The sequence below is a fragment of the Haemorhous mexicanus genome, chromosome 2 (genome assembly GCF_027477595.1).
Source record: "Haemorhous mexicanus isolate bHaeMex1 chromosome 2, bHaeMex1.pri, whole genome shotgun sequence".
NCBI classification, from domain to species: domain Eukaryota; kingdom Metazoa; phylum Chordata; class Aves; order Passeriformes; family Fringillidae; genus Haemorhous; species Haemorhous mexicanus.
This window is the reverse complement of record NC_082342.1, coordinates 45,345,189-45,365,988: the sequence shown is the minus strand read 5'-3', so window position 1 is coordinate 45,365,988 and position 20,800 is coordinate 45,345,189. Positions and strand designations below refer to the sequence as shown.

At 34.3% G+C, this 20,800-nt stretch overlaps 1 protein-coding gene across 1 annotated transcript in view; it reads right to left on the bottom strand.

Moving 5' to 3' along the window:
• The window catches only part of DYNC2H1 (dynein cytoplasmic 2 heavy chain 1), a 145,922-nt gene that overhangs the window by 50,838 nt on the left and 74,284 nt on the right, over positions 1 to 20,800 (bottom strand). The window contains exons 73-82 of the mRNA XM_059838623.1: positions 20,320 to 20,397; positions 19,019 to 19,150; positions 17,579 to 17,651; positions 14,792 to 14,952; positions 12,782 to 12,907; positions 9,682 to 9,792; positions 7,766 to 7,921; positions 5,756 to 5,831; positions 4,080 to 4,291; positions 2,144 to 2,248 (exon numbers count right to left, since the gene is read on the bottom strand). Of these exons, the coding sequence (XP_059694606.1) occupies positions 2,144 to 2,248; positions 4,080 to 4,291; positions 5,756 to 5,831; positions 7,766 to 7,921; positions 9,682 to 9,792; positions 12,782 to 12,907; positions 14,792 to 14,952; positions 17,579 to 17,651; positions 19,019 to 19,150; positions 20,320 to 20,397 (1,230 nt within the window). The remainder of the gene's footprint in view (positions 1 to 2,143; positions 2,249 to 4,079; positions 4,292 to 5,755; positions 5,832 to 7,765; positions 7,922 to 9,681; positions 9,793 to 12,781; positions 12,908 to 14,791; positions 14,953 to 17,578; positions 17,652 to 19,018; positions 19,151 to 20,319; positions 20,398 to 20,800) is intronic.

Here is a 20,800-nt window from a genome sequence, read left to right as displayed (position 1 = left end):
ACTGCAATACATAATTTCTAGTAAATCAATTAGTAATTGTCAGTGTAAAAATAATACTGGTAGCAATATTCAACTTTTAAATTAGGAAAGTTCTTTGCTGATAAGAAACTGTAAATGTAGTAACACAACACTTGCAAAATTTTGGAAAAAATACCCTTTCTTTCTATTAATGTTTTGGGTTTGCCCAAGCACTGGTAATGCATATGTTACAGAAGAGATGTCTGCATGACTTCAAAATGCTGCACTGTGCTGCAGCCTATTTCTACTAAAGTGTGTTGCTGCAGCAACACAAGCTATCGCTTCTAGGCATGAAAAATTAATAATATTCATAGAAAGTCTAGAGAATCAGTGAAGTAGTGGACATGGTAATACATTTCACCTTTCTAATGCTAGAGACATGGCAGCTGAGCTACTATCAACTGATTTCTGCCTATCCTTGTTCAATATCTTTAGCGTGGTAATGGATTTCTGAGAAACACTCCTGTTAGAAAACAACCACTGAATTTCCAGTTCTGAACCATGGGATCACCTATGGATCTAAAAAAGCTGCCAAACTGTCAGAAATGGAAAGGGAATAGGATTCACAGTGAGGAAGAAGCACAGTTTAAGGAAAAATCTTGCATTTCTGTAACTTAAATTGCCTAAGACTTAAAGAAATACTGCAAAATACTATCAGAAGGATGAGAAAATGTCTCATTTGACAAAAAAAAAATCATCTCACAGAACTGAACCTAGAGCAGTCTCAAATTTTCAAGATTGTAACCCATAGTTTATAGCTTATAATCAATGCTATGGCAGACAAGTTCAGCAGAATGTGACTTTACATGCAAATGCACTCATTATCTATTTCCCTTCACACAGGAACTCGTGAGTCTATTCTGATTTTCAAATATTACCATTTTTAACAACGGCAGATTTTAACAAGTTATGCAAGCACAGCTGCAATAATAAAAATAATCAGCAGTCTACAGTGAATCTGAGAGAAACAAAAGCATCTAAATGGATGTTTATGTAAATGATTTTAAGACAAAATCAATGAGAGATATGTTTAATCTTGGAGCATGTATTAGCTTTGTATTAATCAAGTTCTTCAGTTCATCCTATTACCTTATGCACCTTCATCCTACTGATTGGTCTTTACATATCTTTATGTTTGCATGTTCTAAAGAAACCACAAGTAGTTTGACAATACAGCTATGGATTTAAGTGAACAGAAATATTGAAACAAATCTACCAGTACTATATTTGACTGGCAACAAATGCAATACTCAAAGGCTTTTCTTTTTTTTCAGTAGATCAGAGGTCTTACACCAATAGGACATTTCTGCTTGGAGCCCTTTTTAAGTGACTGTTTTTTAAAAAACTGTAATTCTTAGTCTTGAATTCATAGAAAATTCCAGTTATAGGGAACTTCCAACTGATTTTGCTAAGAATGGTTAGACCAGATAATCATTGAATTTTCTTCCAACCTATGATTCTATAATTTAATTTTTTCCCCTCTGTAGTTTGTCTGTACATAAGACATCACACCAGGGCTGGGCAGAAAATTAGAGAGAGCCTCAATATACAAACCAATTCACTTCACAGCTCAGATTTAAGAGTCTCAAATCCATCAACTTTCACATTATCTGACACATCTAATTTACCAGTCAAATAAACCATGCTAATAAGTATTTAAAAGATTTGTACTGTTTAACTGCACCCATACAGTAATTATATGCTCTCGTCCAGAGTTCACTTAAAAAAATCATATTTCTAATTGGAATGGAATTTTTTAATTGGAAGAACTCTGGAACTTCTGGAAAGATCCTTCAGAATTTCTATTTCAGCAAAAGCATAAAATCTTACCCATATTCCATGTGCAAAACTATTGTAGCACTTTTCAATGTGAACTGAATTATACTACTGGAAACTTTCTCAATAATTATCTGTTTATTTAAGTTCTAAATGAATACTCTTGTAACTAAAGATTAAATGTTATTATATTAAAATATTCTACAGATAAAAGTCAAAATATTAAAAAAATACACCAATTTACTCTGACTTTCTTATGGAAACAGCATTTATGGACAGGTGGTTGGGTTCTTCATCTTATAATGGCTGCAGAAAAGATTCAGAGGTCAATGACAAATGCTAACTTTACCTGGGAACTGATGATACGCTGTGATGAACGAGCAATATTAGCTGGCAGGCCAAAGAAGTCAGGTTTATCATCTTCTGGGAGGCTTTCAATAATGTGACGATAATCCTGCATGAGAAGAAAAGAATAGACACGACAGAGGGAACTTTTTATTCCACTCATGAAAATTAACAGCATATGCTGAAAAGAGTTTCATTAGTTGCAGAGCACAACACAAAGATTAAAATAAATGACATTATACATTATGGTAATCTTATAGATTTCTTCTTGTGTTGCAGAGCACAACACAAAGATTAAAATAAACGACATTATATATTATGGTAATCTTATAGATTTCTTCTTTTATTTATCAGAACCAATCTTCTTTTATATAACATTTCCACTCTAAAAGACCAAAAAGCAATTCTGATTACAGTGATGCTATCAAATGAAAACAAAAATATGCCAAGACTGTCCCTGAAAAGTAGGTACAATATTTCTGTTGAAAACTTAAAGATAAGATTTATGACAATACAGAAAAAAAAACGCTTTGGTATTTGGAATTCTAATAAGAATATAATAAATATTTAAAAAATTAAGAGCACTCACTTCTATTTAAATCTACCAAAATATTCACTCAAAGAAAGTGAAATAGTTTAGATAAAAATAGGTTTGCATAATCATTGGAGATGCAGAATAGCATGCATAGTGGCTACAGTGTGATAGTCACTAGTGATGCTCTCTTGCACAAAACAGACAGAGCCTTGCAGACTAAGCCAGACTAATGGACATCTTTTTTATTGTGCTTTATAGGCAAAAAATTAAATTATAGAATCATAGTTTAGAAGAAACTTCAGTGTTTACAATCTGAAAGTCTGGCTACACCCTGCTGCTTATGTGCCATGTGCATTTTGTCTTTGCTTGCAGGAGCACATGCTGGATATGCACAATTCACTTTAACATGGCATCTCACTTCAGAGGTATCAACAGTAGCAGAACTCTACACCAAACACTGATAAAATACTACTTGAAGGCACAGAATGATAAATTGTTACATACATAATCATGTAAGATATTGAGAGACATTAAATGCTGTGCAGGCTAGAAACAAAGATAATCTACTTGGCCATATTATCTACAAGAACAGAGAACAACCTAGTTTGTTTATCCCTTCTGGTTTTTTTTGATAGTAACTCAGCACGTCTATAGAAAATAAAAAATAATGATCATACTAAAGTAATAAGAAAACCCAAACCAAACATGAGCAGTCAGAATCCAGGTAAAGAATGCCAAATCACAGCAATTTACTTTAACTGAGATAAAACTATTTATATCTGTTCATATTAGAGGTCTAGGCTGGATTCCTCCATTAGAATGCAAGTGAATCTTAATCACAGTAACAAACATATTTATATTGTGAAAGGAGAGGAGGACACCAGCTGTTTACACTGTTGAATTCCCTCTCTTTAACACTAGAGAAACACTGAAGGAGAAACAGAATCCGTATTTATCACCAAATAAAATGTCATATACCTTCCATGGCCTGTCAACAGATTGTCAGGATGTTGATGTATTTTGGAAACAAGAAGGTATATTCAGATATATTCAGGTATACTTTTCTGTTTCATCCAGAAGTTGTAGGAATATTTAGCAGTTTTTAAAAAAACAATGTTATGTTAATATACTAATTATATAAAAACATTATTATATTTTTGTCACAAATTAACCCAATTTCTTTTACACAACTCTTCATAGCTAGGGTACTCTGCACCACAGTCCAATCAGATACCATAAAACAGAAGAGTAAACTGACAGAGTTAATGCTCCACACAAAAGAGATACTTTTCTGAAGAAACAGAGGTATCTTTTGGATTGTAACTTGGGTTTTCTTTGTGGAAATATTACAAAAATAATTCTTGAAAACAAATTACTGTTTAGGTGATAGAAGATGTGTACCTACCAAAATGCTGCAGGAGTTTGGTAAAGAGATGGAACATGGGAAAGTACTCATCTTCTTGCCTCTGGCATTTAAACTGCCAATGATTCGTGAATTGAAAAGCTGCTCCAAGTAGGACCGAAGAACTCTCATATCAAAGTAATTATCTACACGACCTCCATAAATTGCATTTTCAAACAAGCCATGAACAAATTCCCACTGAAAATCTTTGGAACCTATGAATTAATTAATTAGTATTAGTTTTGTATCACTGAATAGCATTGCATTGTAAACATTTCTTCTTGTCTTCAGGGTAATAAGAACAGATGAACACATCAAATAATTAAATTTTAATTGTTCTTCTATATGGCCAAATAGTAAAAGCTGCAGGAACTTGAAAGAGTTTGTAAATATTTGGCATTGAAAAAAAGAACACTTAGTGTGTTGCAAATGAATTATTAGAAATTTTGCTTTCTAAAAGACTTGAAGTGCTTTTTGAACTAATTGGTTATATGCATTTCAGAAATCATGCTATTAAAATTTTGTTTTTGTGCTCCTTTGTCATAAATAAAATTTTATCTACTATTTTCTACCACAGTACCATCTGATCTCATAAAATAAACTGACTGATTAAACCAAAAGCAGATCATGTTCCAAATAGGTAAGATTACTGGAAATGTCATCTTTCAAACACAAAGAGGTCCAGGATATACTCTGCAAATCATTATGAATCTCACAACATAGCAAATAAATTTAAGCATGTTAATAATAATTTCTTGGTCAGGTTGATGTTGCATTAGGTTACTCTGACCCAGATATATCCCACAAGTTCAAAATAACTTATTTTTCCTCCATTCTATCATTTTTGCCCAAAATAACTACATGGCACAATGATCTACTTATATCCTACAGCTGTCATGTGCAGGTGAAAGCTTGGTCAGAACGGGACTCCCTAAAGTCCCTTGAAAGGGGGAAGTGGCAATTATTGTAAGTGGGGGTTTACTGGTGGAAACTGTTGTTTCCTAATGCTTCAATCATTCCCTCACAAGAAAAGATATTTTCACAGTCATAATTAATGATTATCATTGACAGTTAATGATTCAATCTCTGTACCTCTCTGTGTGGTTCAAGTCTGCACAACTAAAGTCTGATTTAAGAAATACTAACCATCCACAAATCCCATATAAGTCAACAATCATAAATTATCTCTACATGTCAGTTCCTAACTTTAATTTGAAATTGTACAAAATGCAGGAGTTAAAAAAGATTACCTTTACCATATTAACTAATATTAGAAATTCCTACACTGGTTAACAGAACAATGAAGTGGGATCTATCTGATACTGAGTTTCAATATGATGAATTCTTTCATATTCAATTCACAGTCAATTCATTTATTCAATATTTAGGGGAACTCACACTGAGAAGGAATGGACACACAAGATTTCATCTTACAGGCAGCCCTGTATTTCCTATTTCTTCCTCTGGACTCAAGAAGCTGCGCACATACTCCCTGGGCACCAAGAATTATTGGTTTACTCAATCACCCAAAAATGGATTTTTGATTCACTCTGTTTTACTACTTTTGCTTACTGATGATGAGCTCTACAGCATCTCCACTTTTATATGAGTGTTATAGAAAGATAAAGCTCTTCATGCAACATCCCTACTAATGGGACTTTCCTTAAGAAGTGACTTACCCTCAAAGAGTCCATCAATAATGTCAAAACCAGCACGGAGATCAGACAAAGAAAATTCATAAAACTTGGTCCAACCCTATCATGAAAAGAAATCCAAAATATTTAAATACTGATCATTAATCAAGGATGATAATGAAGTAAAATACCACTGTCATGTGGTTACTGAATGCTGTATAATACTTCAGCAAAAAAGAAACAACCTGTGTCCTCTAAACTGCATTTTTTGAAAGATACATTAGCAGTAGTATAAAAAAAATCAGTTGTAACAGTGCATTTAATTTTATATACTTAAAAAACCCAGAATCCACTGAGTATGAAAAATACAAACTTAAGGTTCTTTTATTTCCTGTCAATATTTACTTTAACTAAAACTTGCTGACATCTGAGACTAGATCATGCATTGAATTACTTTTTTTTTATTTCTGAGGGCCTTTTTGTATTTCAATATACAGACAGGATTTTCATAAATAGGACTGATTCTTCAAACACAGTCTTCAAAATACTACCATCACCTTACTCCTTAATTCATGTCACTTCTTGTCTGACCAAAAATATTATCAATTACTGCTACTATTATCATGAAAATGCTGACCACCATATGCATATTTCAATCATTTGCAGTTTGTACCTCCTTTTCATTGCTGGGGCATTAGTTTTCATGCAGCAGTAATGCATACTGTGTATGTAATTCTCACAAAAACTTTCAGTGTAAATGGTTATGTATCCACAATATATGAGAAATCATTTAGGAAATCCAGATTTCAATGGTATGTCCTCTTGCTCTATCTTTTTACAGTGTACTTTGCATATGAATGAGAGCATAGCAACAGTGCACATGACTCATGATGAGAAATGCAAATGTGTCAGCAACATGCACATGGTCCAGTGAGATGAATGCAGCCTGAGGTCAAGACTGTAGCTGTTCCACAGATCACAAAAACTATCAGCCAGCCACCCTGAAGGTCATATTCTGGAAAGATGCTCCTAACGGTACCATGTTGGGGTTTTTGGACAGATCTGTACATGAACCCAAAACAACTCAAAATTCATTATAAAATACAAGAGCTACTGCCTGAGATTGACTACTGTCCATCAATGTTAGAAACTGGTAATCTTGAAATATAAACCCATCACTGTCTGCATATTTGTGCAGTGGAATTAAAGACAGCACCAATCCTATCTGGGGTTACTTGAAAAACTGGTGCCAAATGAACATGAATTTGAACAAGAATGAAGGAGAATTCATGTGTCAGTTTAATACTTTAATTATTTTCACCTATTGTCCTTCTTGAACACCATATTCAAAAGCCTGTTACTGCAACAGGTAAACAACCTTAAAAAATCTCTAAGTCAAAACTAGTAAAAACTCTCAAACATTCCAGACTATGCCAGATCAAATCCTTCATATGATACAGTAATTTCATATCTAAACAGAATAAAATAAACAAGACATAAACAGTTTGCTGTTTGGTAGTTTTTTTGGTCTGTTTAATTTAAGCATCTTGCAGCCAGAAAAAAATGTTCACTTCAATCAAAAATTTAGCTAAGGCAAAAGCACATCTCTGAAAATCATGATAATCCTCACAAGAAATTAATGATTTCCATTGTTCTTCCTTCTCCTTGAAGGAATTTGTATGAAGAAAGTGCAGACAATGCCATCTCCTCCTTCCCTCCAGTGTCTCTTTTCATTCAATTGTGTTTCCATAATATTTTTGCCTGTCCCAAGCAAACAAGATTCACAGAATCTTTTCCACACTTCTGTAGCAGTATCACTTAGTTCATGAATCACAAAATAACCCCATGCAGGCAGAAGCAATTTTCAGAGGGACAGGAACTGAGGTTATCAGGATCTTATTTTGCAATGAATTCAGAGAAAATAATGGCACCAGAAATATCCAAGTTTTTCTCATTTCTGAATATGACCCAACGTATATGTGATGAAAAATACTTCCAGGTATAAACGCTAATAAATGTGGCAAATGTTTTACAATATAGCAAATAAATTACTACCTGAGGGATATAATTTCTTCTTTCTTGGCACACAGCATGAAACCATGCTAAACAGAAGAGAGAATGTGCTCTAGACAAATTTCCCTTTTTGTTGATTTGCTCTGGTGTCCAAGACTCATAAGTTCGCAAGAGATTTTTTTTGAGGCCTGGAGGTGCCTGCATTGGAAGGAAAAAAAACACTGTTCAAGACAGAAAACCTGGTATTTTTATGTGCTATTTTCTTAGATTATAACCTGGAATTTGTAACTTAATGAAATGAAAACCAGTATTTAATAGAATAAAATTCAACAAGAAAAAAAAAAGTTTGTAATAAATGGCCTAACAACAGAATGATTCTATAGTGAAAATAGACATACTGAAGGAAATGGTAACCAGGACCAACTCATAGGACTGTATTACACTAAAATAACTTAGTGAAAGCATAGTACTCTATGAAAACACATCAGCATAAAGTAAACTCAATTGTTTTCAACCAAAAGAACTTTTTTTCTGATTTTACAACCTCAACTACCAATTACTTCTGATATGTGATGAATGTCAAATTGCTTTATGCCATCCCCACACTCGGTTAGCTAGCACATAAATATGGTATGAATGTATGATGAAACACCAGTTCTTAGATTTAGTGGCTCACAAGCACTAGAAATAACTGCATTTAAGGTGTAGGCAGTAGCCAAAGTCAAAGTGCGTAAAAGTAAAAACAACTGCATACGCAGCCATTCTCAAATTATTTACAAGTGTGAAGCCAAACATAAATTTTGAAGATATTGAAATTACAATGTTGTGTTTCTAGAAATGCTCGTTGTTCTTTCTTTCCTTGAAAAATGGCTTTTGGTGTTTCCATAAGATTACCATTGTTGCTTCTGACAAATAATTGCAAAATACTGTAGTAAAATGACTTTTTTTTAGTATCTGTATCTTCATCGGTAACTTTCTACATACATTAGAATATACTACAATCATACAATAATCAAATACCATTTTCCAAGTCATTGCCTGTAGGTACAAAATATTAACTGCAACTGGAAAGGGAAGAAAAATGATTTAGAGTACTGCATTTGTGCAAAGTTCCAATTATTCCAAAGATAGTGGAATGAGTAACACAGTCCTGCAGTTTGTGTATCATTGAAGACCTCAATATAAGCAAAAAGGTACTGTAAAAACTTTAAAATACCTGAAGTCAATGCAAAAGTGTAAGTATTTCAGCTTCTATAAAGTCAGCAACATTGGACTCTTAAAGGTCAAAGTTTCCTGGATTAGCTGCAGGCAAAATCTCCAGACTCCATTATCAATGGAAGACTTAGAAGCACTCCTACTAATGATTTCCATTTTGGATATCACTGCTTAAGTGCATTCATGATTAGACTACTTTCCAATCAGTTGGAGGAACACAGTCACAGTTATTCCTTAAGCTGAGCCATTTCAAATGCAAAGCTCTCAATTTTGAGAAAAGGCTTTTAACTGTATGTTGTGCTGTATGGAAGGAGAGCCAGTTTTTGTTGAAAGAGTCCAGTGAATATAAAGCTCTAAGGCCAAAAAGGAAAATAAGGAAGGGAAAGTGGGATTCTGTGATCTTCAGATGAGGCTATTCATCAAGGAGAAATTCCTTGTTTTCCATCCATGTAACAACACTTGAATAGATTTTTGTTTTTAAGAAAAAGTGATTAAACGCACAAAATAATCTGGAGCACAAAACAGAACAACTAGCTCTCTGATGTCAATTTATTTTCAGTTCACACTTTCATTTGAAAAAGCTTCTAGGAAAAAATAATCTTTCAAGGTGAACTCGTATTTTTTGTATTACATGTAATTGAAATATAAGTAAAACCATTTGTACTATCTAAACATATAGTTTGCTATACATCAAGGTTCATTCAATGCAAGAATCTAATAAAAGCTTTCCAAACAGATCTTACTTCATAAGTTATTTTCAGACTTGATTGAAGCAAAATTGGAGTAAACTTTGGATGAACTTCCGTAGTAAGCCAAAGACGAAAGTTTGGTTGAGGATGTAATGTATTCAGTTCCTATTAAAGAGATGTTATATATTGAAATAGGCTTTGAGGTGATTGGGGTTTTTTATACATAGAACAGTATTTATAAAATTACAATATCTTGGATTAGAAAGTCAGGTTTATTTAAAAAAACAACAGTTGCTTATACACATAAGGCTATAGTGCAAGATGTGTTCCCTCCGCATGTTCTATATCATTGCTGTGCTCAAATCTGAAGTTCATCCTAGCTGTGTCAAATATTTGCCCCTTTCTCTTAAATACTAAATTCAGGACATAAAAATATAGAGCAGTTCTTTACTTCTTTTAAGTACAATAACACCAGAAGGCTACATCAAAAATGATGAAGGCTTGCAATGTGGGCTGCATATCAACAACAGATCTCAATGACTTTCAACACCGGCATAGCTATATAAATTTCTTTTTCTTCAAGTACTTGTTATATGAACCCTTCATGTATCATGATTCACAGAAAACTGAAGATTGGAAAATTAAGTTCTAAGAGAAATACTGTCAAAAGTTTTTCAAATATAAAGGCTTCACAAAAATATATAATTATTGAATATATGGAAACACACTGCTGGTGCTTTACACTCAGTTGAAACCCACACATTTGTCATCAAAGACACCAAAGTTGCCTGACTAGTGGTTTCAGAACAGAGTCAAGAGTTTTGTGAATATATATTGGAAGAAATTTAGCTCAGAAACCTCTTGAAAGACTTTCTCACAAGCCATTCATTCTGATAATCTCTAGACCATAATTATTATCATTTTGTTTTCAGTGTTTTTAGTAAAGAAAATAATCTGAAAAACTGTTACTTGTTCAGCTATTTAAGTAAAATGGCAACTATAAGTGGTACATAGTATAATGGAATTGTGAAGCTTGGAAGGAACCACCAGAGGCTTCCTAGTCCAACTCTGCGCTCAAAGCAGAGCCCGATACAAGTTGCCCAGACCTGTAGCCAGTCAGGTTTTCAGTATCTCCAAGGATGGAGACTAAGCAGCTTCTCTAGGCAGCCTGTTCCAGTTGTTTGACCACTCTCACGCTAAAATAAGTTTTATCATTTATTTAAATAGTATTTCCTGTATGTTAGTTTATGCCCATAGCCTCTTGTCCTGTCATGGGATACCACTGAAAAGGGTCTGACTCCGTCTCCTTTACTCTTTCCCATCAGCCAATACACAAAATTCTAAGATTCCCTCTGAGGTTTCTCATTCCAAGGCTGAACAGTCCCAGTTCTCTCCATTTCTCTTTGTATGATACATGCTCCAGTTCCTTCATCACCTTTGCAGCCCTTTACTGAACTGGTTCCAGTATGCCCATGTCTCTCTTGCACTGGCTAGCCGAGTAGTGGACACAGAACTGCAGGTGTGTCTCACCAGTGCTGAGGGGAAGGATAACCTCCCTCCACTTGCTAGCAACACTGCCTAAAACAGCCCAGGACGCCAGTGGTCTTTGCTGCAAAGTAATTTTGCTGGCTCATGGTCCCCTTCTTACCCACCAGGACTCCCAGATCTTTTTTGCCAAGCTGTTTTTCAGCCAGCTTGTCCCCACACTGTTTGGGTGGCTGGAGTTACTCCTTCTCATGGGAAGCACTTGCCATTTCCCTTTGCTGACCTTCACAAGGTTCTTGTCAGCCTACTTCTCCAGACTATCAAGGTCCCCTTGAATGAAAGTACACTCATCTGTTACATCAATAATTTCCCTCAGGTTTCACTTTGTTCCATTATTATTCACCTCATTAATTGGGATGTTAAACAATGTTGGCCACAGTATCAATGCCTAGAGCACACTGCTGATGACTGGCTCCAAACTGGATTTTTTATTTTGAAAGTAACTCTTTGAGTAACACAATTAGGCCAGTTTTCAATCTACCTCACTGTGGTACACTTGGGTCCATATTCAAAGACTGTGAGAATTGAATTTCTGTACCTGGATGGAACTGACTTATGAATATGCAGCATTCTCTTGGGAGAATGTTCAAATGTAAGAATTACATAGCCTCACACTTGCTAATGGTATGCAAAACAGGCAAGGGGATGTGCAGAGTCAAACATCAGCAGATCTTAGTCTATAATAAGCTCAGCAAGAAGTTTAGCACATTCAGTATTACGTTCATGTGGAAAGAATAAGACCCTCCTGACACATATCCATATTTTAATATTTACAAGATCTGAAATTTTGTATTCAGCAAGGAGCTTACAAACATTTTATTACTGGTGACTGTCTCGTTCAGACTACATGACACACACATCAGTGTTATCTTGCTTTCCTTTACATTTTTTCAGAATGGATTATAGGAATGCTGAAGGTACATGCCACAGGGTTACTGCGAGACAAATGACAGACTCCAAGCTCATGTGAATGGACTATGCTTTACAAAAATCATTGAAAACTGGAAAATTAAGACTGTAGTAACTGTTGAAGGAATTCCATGATTTTCTTCTGACTTTATTTGGTTTGAGGATTTCATGGTGATATTCATGAAAAGTATATCACATAAAATCAATTTTAATTAGCAAGTTAGTAATTTTATATGCCAAAACCTCATGTTTCTATAAAATATGAGACATTTTAATTTCAAATTAGCAAAAGCCTCCTAGTGACTCAGCCTGAGTCTGCTCTTCAAAAAAAAAACTACTAAAAAGAAAGTCCTAGAACTAAGGGGGGAAAAATTAAATTCAAGCATACACAGATTCATAGTTCATGAAAAAACATGGGTAGTATCCCATAAAATACCAGAAGTCCTAACTGGAGCATTTGCTCACTCACTATGGTAGAAATACTGTACATTGTATGAAAATTTCATGCACTCAAACAAGGAAGGGAGCTGCTTAGATCTGAAGCAGTTCACCTTATTCACGACTGAGAAAACCACAAAAGTATATTTTTAAACTGCAGTTTTAAACATCACCATAGAAATGCCTGAAATGCTTCTGAAATGCATTAGTTGCATACTAATTTTGTCTGGTTTCCCATATCATCTTCTCTATTTACCCTCACCTTCTCCAATACAGGCAGCCAAGATGTAACGAGATGCAGGTTCTTCAAACACAGCCATTCTCCATTCTGAGCACATTCTCTTAAAGTTTGAATAGCCAGGTCAGCTTGGCCCTGGCCCATGGCAATCTGAAATGACAGACACAGTTGTATCAAGAATCTCTCATACCTCATTTAACAGTTAAATACAAAATCGTGTTTTCAAGTTAGGAATACATACGTTAAGATAAAAGAGTGCTAAAGACAACTAGAATTTTCTCTGATGTGATAGGTTACTAAAGTAGGGAAAAGATTAGGGAAAATAAGTTTTTCTTTGCAACTTTTCTAGCCACTTTCTGTCCAAACAACATTACCTAGTCTTTTAATGGAAAAAACCATACATCACTTGGTGACAGTGATTGTATTCTCTGGGAAGTCAAAAAGTAATTTAAATAACAATGACTAAAGTGCATTACTGCAGAAAAGCAAATATAAGAGAGAAATGAGAACTAAGTTTCTTTTGAGTAGAAGTTAGGAGTACTTCCTTTGAAGAGAAATACTCAATTTTGCTGGGATATATGAATAGTTTACCATATACTCCTTTCTTCACTTTTTATACTACCATATTAGTTTTACCTTACAATCTATTTGGAAGATAAAGATAACAAAAAATCCTGAACCAAACAAGTTGAAAATAAAGAGGTCATAGCCAATGTGAAAAGTCTCGTCTTTGCATTATGATTCTCTGCCTAAGTAGAACTGAGCACAATATCTTAAAATAATGGAAAATAGCCAAAAGAAGACAACTGAAAGTCACAAGCGATACAGTAGCAGACAGCACAAATTTAGCACTCAGTTCATTATCCCATGTGAGAAATATATCAACAGAAAAGAAATTTCTATATTTTATGTTCTATTCAAATTACATGAGAAAGTGTAAGAAAAAAACCAAAAAAATATTCATTAGTGTAACAACTTTCAGGTGATTTAACTTTGAGTCCTGATCCTTAATTGAAGACCATACTATGTTACATTTTGAAAGTCCAACATATGAAGGATATTTAGAGATAAACAAGAAAATCCATGCAGCAGAGTAAGAAATATGAATCCTGCAATGTTCACAGCTAGATAAGATAGCAGTAGGATCTAAATATTTACTGTTTGATGGGAAAAATATATTATATCAGTTAATGTTCCAGGAAAGGAACAATTTCAAGGACTATTTAAAAGCAACATTAAACTTGACATTTTCCATTTCTATGCTAACCAGTTATCACCTAGATAACAACTTCCCTCCCCTTAATATGTCAAATGACAGAAAGAAATAATATTTTTCAGAAAGCTATAAAGCATATTGTTATTGTGCATTGGGAATATTAAGAAACCACTTGATTCATATAATAATTTGAATTGGAATGGATCCTGGAAGGTATCTAGTCCAATCTCCTGCTCAAGGTAGGGCCAGGTACTAAAGATTAAATCAGAGGCTCACAGCTTTGTCCAGTGGATTCTTGGAAACCTTCAAGGATGTAAAATTTCTCAAAACATTTTACAGAATTTCACAATATACCTAAGTATTCAAAAACACTGAACACCTGATTTTTGTTTTCTATTGAAGAAAGAAATGTGCAAATCCTATAAGCAGAGGAAAAGATGAAGTCTAGTTTTTAGTGGGTTTTGTTTGTTTCAATTACTCCACACTAAAAAAGATAATGCTGCAGCATTTATAACAATTCTCAGCCTCTTGTGTTCTTTTCCATCCATCTTCTTATTTTTTCCTTCTCCACACTGGAGGAATGTCTCTTGTTTGGATTCTGCTTCTGTGAGCATGACTAATTGAGTGTCTCTTCTCCAGTCCATTTTGCCAGTGGGATGAGAAGTTAGTATCAAGACAGGTGGAAACAACAAAACACCACAGACACCAAACTATGATTTTACTTACTAACTTCCTTAGAAAACAAAGTAAAACAGATATTACTACAGCAAAATTTTACACATAGTGGTGTTTAATCACTACACTTATCTAAGACTGACCTGATGGTAGCACTCAGTATTTCTTTCAGCACTGGCAAGTTCCTGTAATTCTTGAGAAGGATCAGCACCAGGAGAAATAATTATCAAGATGGGTTCAATTTCCAGTGTCTCTTTATACAGACGTTTCATATTCAGAGGTGATGGAGATAATTCTTTTATTCCTATAATTAGAATTAGAATTATTATGGAAATAAAGCAACTGCACATGATGGAGAGCTTCCTTATCCACTCTAGAGGTCACCTGGCTGTCGAGAGTTTTGTCCAGCAGATGTCATCAAACTGGTTTTAAAATGAAGAAAATATCCTTACAACATGCAGGTAGGTATAAGGCACCCCTTATTGAGAAGAAAAGTATTTTTGGATTTCCAGCTTGACAAATTGCAGTCTTTATATAGAATGTAGTCTAAATAAAGTGTACAAAACGTACAAAAAGAGAGGAGTGGAATGAGAAGCTATGCTATTTGCTAAAAGTAATTGCAGTGTGTATGTCCACATGCAGAACTTCTCTCTTTACTGCCTTGAAAGCCTTAATTATTCGGCCCACATGGTTCTTGGTACTATGATTACTTACATCTATTATTCATTTTTATTTACAACTTAAATGTCTAAAATGTTGACCTAGTAAAGGCAAGGTATTTATACATGAGGCCAAAGATACATATATAAGTGTATCATAAATTAAATTGTGTTAACCACATATTTTCATGCATCTTTAGACCAGCATCTAACCAGTGAAGCATTGAGTGCAAGAGGAAATCACAACATACAGTAAGACAGAAGAGCCCAAATCAGTGACATCTATGCCACAACTACTAAAAGATGCAATGCACACTTCCTTGAGGATGACATCTGGATGCTATTGTATGTTGCACATAGAACAATGCCATATCATTTGTACCATGGAATCATGGAACAGTTTGTATTGGGACCTCAAAGATTATCTGGTTCCAATCCCCCACCATGGGCAGGGGCACTTTCCACTAGACCAAGTTGCTCAGAGTCCTATCTAGCCTGGACTTGAATGTTTACAGGGATGGGGCATCCACAGTTTCTCTGGGCACTCTGTTCCAATGCCTCCCTACTCTCACAGGAAAGAATTTCATCCAAATATCTAATGTAAATATACTCTTTTTCAGTTTAAAGTCATTCCCCCTTGTCCTGTTACTACATACTTTCTTGTGAGCCCCTTTAAGTACTGGAAGGCTGTTACCATGGTGCATTTCTGTACAGCACGTAAAATAAAAAAATAAGCATGCTTCAGGTGTTACAAAATACATTTGTAGAAAATTCTTATGAACAATATCCTCAAAAGAAATTATTTTACTCCTTCTTCATCCATAAATTTCAAAATATAGGTAAAAAGTGAGAAAAGAAAAACATATTAGGATAAAACAGAATTGAAAGGCTTTCTTTTAGGATATACAGCTCTTTTGGAATTAATTTTTTCTCACAGGAAAGCTGCCAAATGAGATTGGAAACGTAATGGCTTCCTTTAGAAGCCTATGTGAAACAGTTTGTTTAAGTTGTTTCAGGGCAAGGACACTCAAAAAGACAAGGCAGAAAAAAACTATGAAAAAATACTCATACAAGCATGACATTTTTTTATTGGTTAAAAAGTGCTAGTCAGGATTTCACTGATCTCACTGACACGTATGAAAAATCTGTGGATGATTTGTGGATTATTTACTGGTTTTGAAAAGCCAAACAGAGTCAATGGTATTCTGCCTTCCTTGGTAAGGCTGGAGCTTCACTCAACAAAAACATTCCCTTTTTCCTCCAAGGAACTGGCCCCAACACAAGTAATTTATGTAATACATTAACATTTGGAAGACAGTAAGCAAGCAAATACATTTACTCTGCATTTAGGTCTCTGCTGGTTTTTGAGCCACACACACAGCAGATCACTCTTGTCATTTGAGTCCAGCAGGCAGGGACATTGGCAGCATGGGCTATGTCACCATGGCAAACATACCCTCTCTATCTACTAATAATGTTTGACAGATAAGTTATACCTTAATGCTGAAAATCCCAGTCTGGCTGACAGATATGGAGTCAATTTTGAGCAACAAATAATGTCCAGAGACAGCATAAAGGAGTAAGATAAAGTGACTTTTAAAACTTACAGCGCTCACTCCAACAAGACACTCAAAAGTGCTAAAAACTGAAGGAAGGTTTTTGTGTGCTGTACTGCAATATTAAGATTGTTTGGCATACAGGTTTCAACTTTGGATATAATAGATATGAGAGAGGAAATTGACTGACTAGAATAAATAGACAACCGTAGCATTGAACCACTGTAAATCATGTGTATTTTTAAACAATCAGTAAAAAATATTACAGACCAAGAGCTCTACAAAAATGACTGATATTAATGAAATAATCTTTTAAGACTCAGTTTATAAAATCTCAAACGTAACAGTCCTTAAATGGTAAATTACATAGAATAATATTTATGGAAAAATTGAGTCTTAAGGAAGTGCTGCAGGGTAAAACTTAGAGAAAACCAGTTATCTTCCTTTCTTGATCACTCCAGTGTTCAAGAATTAATTAAAAGAATTTGACATATCTTTTTATTATATTTTAAATCACTGTGCAGAATAAACTGAATAATTTTAAAAGCACTTATAAGAATATTTTACAAGAACAAAATCAGCAAACCATGTACAGTATATTTTCATATACTAAAACTTAGAGATTCCATAAGAACTATAATATAAAAGAGAAACATAGGACAAAAAAAGCTATTTAATTGTTGTGCAGAAATACCCTGGTGAAAATTTAACTTACCTAGGGTTTTACATGCAAAAAGAGCCATGGCACTCTGTAGTCTGTCTGGTCTGACAGCCTGCACCACAAGTACCTTAACATAAAATATATTCAGGGGAGATGAGTTGATAAAAGTATATAGTGATAATTTAAAATGCAAGACTCTTCTAAGAAGGATGAATTCTTTGAATTTATCTTCAGAACAAAGTTATTTTCTCTGAATATATAGAGCTATCTGATCATTCCTTTCCAAGATAATCAACTGTACTTGTCCTTTTGTAAGTAGCTTGTTCTATCAATAGAATCAGAAGATAGATCTATACCTAATGTCTACTTGTAAGCCACTAACTTTTCTGCAATATTTTAGAAGAAAAGCAGCTATGTGGGTAGCTAGAATGACAGAAAGCACACTTTGCTTTCATACTAGCATCTAAATTCTCTGCACATATATAGGCAGCAATGTCCTACTTGGAATAGAAATATTTCTGGTTTCAGTTCAAACTAATTTATGAGTGGCATATCAATCTAACAATGTAGTTTCAATATATTTCATAAACAGAAAATTCTTAATACTTTCTATATAAGAAACAAGATGCACTGATCATTCCAGATTTACTTTCCTATAAATGCAGACATTTTCTGAAAACACACTGCACACATAAGAAGCAGTCTTCAGCATTTCATTGAATCAAATATGACTCAGACAAATTCCTTCCCAAAATGGTTTGTTCCTAAATTGCATGTATGCTATTTCAAAAATTTTCCTCCTCCACAAAAAACTCCAAATAGACAGTAGCTAAGAGCCAATCAACATGGAACTGCATTGTCTAATACCCCATCCTTTCTCTGGATGTTTTCACATAAAGTAACTTCAAAAGAAAAATCACAGCATCATTTGAAAGTAAGTAACAACATCTTTTTTACCATAACCACAAAAGTGATTATATTTTTCTCTTCCAGTGGAAAACAACCTTCAGGTTGAGGAAGGAACTTGCCCCTCCCATATTCTTGGTGTGTTCTTTATCACCAGGTTTTCAGAAGTCACTTTTCATTTCTTTCTAGTCTATAGAAGCAGAGGCTGCTACTGCATTTTCTGTCAGATGTGTGAGCTTGCACGTTCAGTGAAATAAGATGCTCAACAAGCTGACACATACAGCAGTAACAAAGCAACTGAAAGAATTTTAATACCTATTCATAAAATTAATTCTTTGCATATTTCTAAAGAACTTGTTACCTTAGAGGCTATACTTAGTTGCAGCTAATATCAACACTAAAAAGACACAGATAACAGAGAAGTAATGTGCACTATGGTAAAAAAAATATTTAATTCTTAGATTAAAAAAATGAATTAAACTGCAGGACAGTGTAGACACTGTCACTGCTTATAATTCAATCAGGCCTGGATGTAAAATTTACTTTCACTGATGAACTCATAATTAATATTATGAATGAAATGATTACCTGCTGAAACAAAGAAATTCTTTTTACAACAGGAGATGGAAAGTCTTGTTCACATACAGAGCTCTGAGAAAAAGTGCGCCACAGACTTTCATCTTCAAAGCAAAGTGTCTGATAGAGACCTGGGAGAGAAAGCTATGAAACAAATAGTGTAGATTTTACTGTAAAGAAGAACAGCCATTTGGGCATTGTATATTTTAATTTATTTCCAAATATCACTATGACCACTACAGTGCAAATCAAAAAATTCAATTTTAACCTTGGAGTTAGAGAAGAGAAGAGTAGATTTTAAAATTAACCACTTGTTTACCTGGAAAGGCTAAATCTATATTTGCACTCTAATTTTAGTTTTAAACCTTAAGGTTCTTTGACTTTAAACTTTGGGCTTTACCTTTAAGTCCTTTCCTCTCATGATGATCTGCTATCTGATATCAGTAATGGCTTGCTATCAGTGCATGCTACTGATTCACTCAGTTACTCAATTTCTGTTTGTTTGTTTGTTTAAACCTCCAACTATTATGCTTGCCACACCATTATTGTGATTGTTCCTGATTTCTGGTTAAAGAGAAATTAAATAGTGAACTCTGGGTTTAGCAAAAAACATCCTTGCCAAGGAGCAGTCAAGGGTTTTTTCCTTGCTGCTGAGCTACATGCAGGAGGAGAAGAAGCTAAGACAGAATTTCAGGACTAATATTTTCCTTTAGTTCCCCTCAGGATCAGAGGACTTCAACATTGACCAATGCAAGAAAGAGTTTTTGTTTTAGTTCGGTCTGAGCAATCACAAATTCTCTAACACCTATAAAGATGCACAGAGAAATCTGATGAGGAGAATATTAATTTCTGAATTAACAGTTTATGGCTTTTAATACCCCACTTCACAATCACTATGAAGTGATTTGTGAAAGTCATTACACTAGTGAAATCTACAACTAAATATTGTTTGCAATTTTTCTTCTTTTATCCCATCTATAAAAATTGTAGAACTTGGATAGATACGCAGTATTTTCTAATCTCAGTAAGATGACAGGTTTACTCACATGCATTGAAATTCATTATATATGAGGTAGAACTGTTCATGAAAAAGGCTCAGAAAAATGAGATTAAAATAAAAACAAAAAACACCTTTGGGGTTTTTTTAGGTGACTACATATTAAGCCATGGTTTCTGGAAGATAGAATAAACAGCTTAAAACTATGAAATCTTTTGATCTGACAAATACATATCAGAGTATTTAAGTCCAAATTGCTATCTGCCAAAGCCAAAGTTCTTTAAATTTAAATTCAAGAGACCACACGATGTATTACCTTCAAAGATGCTACTGCCCAGACTCGGTCCTGTTCTATCCAAGAGGGAACCTGGTCACGAGCGCTTCTTTGTGAATCCTTATGGAAGCAAGTTATATCACACACGTAAGCTTCACAATCTTTCATGAAACACTATATTCAGTAATAAGGTTGTGAAACCCATGTTTTTAATAAAAACATTCACAACAGCAATCTTTCTGCTCTCTTTTGCTAAGTTCATAAATGACATAACAAAAAAGCTACCAAAATATTTAAATACGAGACATACTGTTCACATTACCTCTTGCTCAGCTACTTGAGCCTGAACATACTTTACCCATTTAGAGGATCATTATAACATTCTCAATTCTAAGTAATTTTTTACTAATAACAAGTGACACAAATGACTGGCTATCTGAATATGCACTCTGAGAAACTGGCTTCAAAAAACAACTCCGTTGCACACATTTGCAATCATGAAGATAGTTCTTCACACAAAGAG